Genomic DNA, 4,167 nt, shown 5'->3' on the forward strand with positions numbered 1-4,167 from the left:
CCCTTCCTCTCTCTCTCTCTCTCTCTCTCTCTCTTTCTCTCTCTCTCTCTCTCTGTGCAAATAAAGGGGGGGGGGTCACAGACTTTAGCCAAGTTTCCACACATTTATTAGGGTCAGAGACAGGCCACAACCAAATTACTCTTAATTCTAAGGGTGTTTCTTTTTAACTCCATCTCCTCACTGATATTGAGAAATGAAAACTTATTCAAGCTGACTTTCCTTTCTCTATGTCATTATTTTTTCAGAGACCGTTGCTCACTAGGCATTGCATGCAATGGAGATGCAAAATCAGACGACAGTGACCAAATTTACCCTGACTGCCTTCCCTGTTCTCCAGAACCTTCAGATTTCCCTCTTCGTGGTTCTCTTGTTTACTTACACACTTACTCTAATACAGGGGTCGGGAAACTTTTTGGCTGAGAGAGCCATGAACGCCACATATTTTAAAATGTAATTCCATGAGAGCCATACAACAACCCATGTACATTACACATTATCCAATAAAAATTTGGTGTTGTCCCGGAGGACAGCTGTGATTGGCTCCAGCCACCGGCAACCATGAACATAAGCGCTAGGAAATGAATGGATTATAATACATGAGAATGTTTTATATTTTTAATGTTATTATTTTTATTAAAGATTTGTCTGCGAGCCAGATGCAGCCATCAAAAAAGCCACATCTAACTCGTGAGCCATAGGTTCCCGACCCCTACTCTAATAGGAAACATTATCATCATCTCCCTAATATGGGTTGATGATCACCTCCAAACCCAATGTACTTCTTTCTCAGGATTCTCTCATTATTGGACATTTTATACACTACTTCAGTTACCCCAAAGCTCTTAACTTATTTCCTAGAGAACAGAAAAACTATTATTGCTGGCTGCCTCACCCAAATATACTTTTTTTCCCTGGGGACAACGGAGTTTATCCTGCTGGCAGTGATGTCCTTTGGCCACTATGCAGCTATCTGTAACCCCCTGCGCTACACCATCATCATGAACAGCAGGGTCTGTCTCCTCCTGGTTCTGGGCTGCTGGGTGGGGGCCTTTCTGTCAGTGCTCTGCCCAATTATTGTGGTGTCTAGATTGCCTTTCTGTTATAAAGAAATCCTTCACTTCTTCTGTGACATTGCCCCTCCACTACATGCAGCCTGTATTGATACTCATTTCATAGAGATGCTAAGCTTCCTGTTACCGTCCTTTGTCCTCCTGACCTCCCTGCTGCTCACCACCATCTCCTATACCTGCATCATTTCTACCATCCTGCGCATCTTCTCTGCCCAAGGGTGTCAGAGGCCTTCCACACCCGCACCTCTCGCATCACTGTTGTCTCCATTGCCTATGGGAGCAACAACTTCATGTATGTGTGACCTAGCCAGAGCTCTTTGCTGGCTTTTGACAAAGTGACTGCTGTTCTCACCATGATGGTGACCTCTCTTCAGAACTCCTTCATTTATAGCCTAAGGAATGAAGAAGTAAAGGAAGTCTTGCAAGATGCCATCAACCAAATTATGTCCTTAGTGTGTAGGAGAACTGGAAACTGTATTGCATGGGAGAACTTGAAAGTTTGTCAAGAACGGTAGTTTTCAATGTCTAGACTCAATGTGCACAAAGGCATGCCTGAAGACCATAAGATCAAATATATGGGGGAAGACCTGAAAAGGCTTGTGCCAGATCAGATGCAAAGTATTATAGTCAAGACCCAGAGGAGGCAACTCAGCCACAGGGAAAATAACATGTTGCAAACTCTATTATTGGACCATCTCACACATGGAAAAATGATGAATTAATGAAAAATACTGAAGTCAGACAACCTGAACTTTAAGCCTGTATTTACATCTTTTATCAGTTACATTTAGCCGGCCTGAATCTTAATTTTTTCATTTGTAAAGTGGAGACTATAGTTGGTGCTTTTTCTTTTTCTTTTAACCAAGATAGCCTAAGAAATATAACCACATATAATTAAAAGTGAACACTTCTTATTGGGTTTTTTTCAGATTTTGCAAGACGATTGGCTCTCTCCCTGACAGCTAAATACTATAAGTAAGAAGAAGAAGAAGGAAAACAATAACAAAAACAAGGAAGAGGAGTAACACACATATGTCCATGTTGGTGCAGCATAAATATGTACATATATATAATATATATATATCTCATATATATATCCACTTAATCCTCTTAACAACCTTCAGAAGCTAAGAGTATTATCTTCACTTTATAGATGAAAAAACTGAGGTTCATGGAGGCTAAGCATCTTCCCCAAACTAAACCATTAGTGAGTGGCAGAAAATTAGAGTCTATAAATTCCAGTCTACTTAACACCTCACGATATCATAAAGTACAGAACACAAAAATACTTAAGAAAGGAAACAGAAGCTAGCCAGAAATTTCTCCATTTTTTTCTGAGGCCAGAGCATTCCCGGTCTGCCCTAATGGTCTGGCAGACCTGCTAATCAGGGCAGATGGAGGCACAGTCAGAATAGCTGTGAGAGGCAATTGCTTTGAAAGGAAAACCAATTATTCGGAGGGCATAACTGACTGTGAGTCTAAACTGATCTTCTGTGGCAACAAGCCAATGTGGCCATCATCTACAGAAGAATAAGTATCCTGGGATTCATTTGGCTGGGGAAAAATAAAATCAGAAAACAACTCAAGCTAGCCTAAGCAAAATGGGTCAGGGCACACAGGAGAAGCGGCCATCTGCTTCTCTTCTATATAATTTTTATTATAATAATATCATGAGTGCCACACAGAACCCTAGAAGGTAAGAAATACCAAGGCCTGCTAAAGGACTAGAATCAAGGACTAGAAATCCTTAAGGATCTAAGGCAAGTATTCTCTTCCCTCTGATCTCTCTTAGCTCTCTCTGAAGTCATACATTCTCTGCATTAATATTTTCCTCATTAAATTTTGTGGTAGGCTCAATGATGACACCCAAAGATGTCTAGGTTCTAACACTTAAAACCTGTGAATGTAACATGTAAAGTATACACAGCAAAGAGATTTGGAGATATGATTAAATTAAAGATCTTGAGAAAGGGAGATTATCCTGTATTATCCAGGTGGGTCCAAATGATAATCACAAATGTCATCCTATGATAGAGGTAAAGGTCGATTTTACCACACAGAAGGTAATGTGATGATAGAAGCAGAGAGATTTGAAGATGTTATCCTGCTGGCTTTTAAAATAGCGGGAGGGGCCAAACACCAAGGCATACACCTTTAAACACTGGAAAAGGCAAGAAATAGGAGCAACATACGTAGTTCCTGGAAGTTGTAGGACCAGCATCCTATATCCCTAGTGGCTACTAACCGAGCATCATCCCCAGTTTCTAGGTGTTATGGTCCTTGGCTCATGGCTCCCCTTTTTTCCTATTTCAAAGCCAACAATAGTGGGACAAGTCCCTCTCACGTTTCAAATCCCTGCTCCTTTTTTTCCCATCTCCTCTCTGATTCACTTGTGAAAAATTCTTCCCGTTTAAGGACTCACTTAATTGGATTGGACCCACTTAAATTATTTAGAATAACATCACCAACTCAGGGTCCATATCTTGAATTACATATGTAAAGTCCATTTTGCCAAGTTAAGTAACACATTCACAGATTCTGGACATTAGGAAAGCAACATCTCTAGGTGCTATTATTTGGCTTACCAAAGTTATATTGCTAGTGTTAATAATCTAAGAAAGTAAAGAAGAAAAAAAAGGATACAATATGACTTTTTAAAGCAAATACCAAATCCTAAACTCTATCTTTCATTACTTGCAACCAGAAGAATTTATAGCCCCAAATATGGATTGATGAAAAGCAGCATAGTACTTGGAAAATACATATTTTAAACAGCTGTTTGTTTTTATTTAAATATTTGTGGCCCTGGCTGGTGGCTCAGCAGTAGAGCGTCGACAGAGCATGTGGATGTCCCAGGTTCAATTCCTGGTCAGGGCACACAGGAGAAGCGACCATCTGCTTCTCCTCTCTTCCCCTTTCCTTTCCCCTTATCTCTCTCTCTCTTTTCTCTCTCTCTCTTTCTCTCTCATCCTCTTCCACAGCCATGGCTCGATTGGTTCAAGTGCATCAGTCCCAGATGTTGAGGATGGCTGCATGGAGCCTCTGCCTCAGGTGCTAAAAATAGCTCAGTTGTGAACATGGCCCCTGATAGGCAGAA

The 4,167-nt window shown here is 40.7% G+C and overlaps 1 protein-coding gene across 1 annotated transcript; it reads left to right on the forward strand.

The window, feature by feature from the left end:
• Window positions 1–274: 274 nt before the first annotated feature.
• Window positions 275–1,585, forward strand: LOC136322463 (olfactory receptor 6M1-like). Its single transcript, XM_066254460.1, is given in 4 exon segments — window positions 275–399; window positions 699–766; window positions 769–1,287; window positions 1,290–1,585. Coding segments are annotated over 4 exon segments (1,008 nt in total).
• The last annotated feature ends 2,582 nt before the right edge of the window (window positions 1,586–4,167 follow it).

The sequence above is a fragment of the Saccopteryx bilineata genome, chromosome 2 (assembly GCF_036850765.1).
Source record: "Saccopteryx bilineata isolate mSacBil1 chromosome 2, mSacBil1_pri_phased_curated, whole genome shotgun sequence".
NCBI classification, from domain to species: Eukaryota; Metazoa; Chordata; class Mammalia; order Chiroptera; family Emballonuridae; genus Saccopteryx; species Saccopteryx bilineata.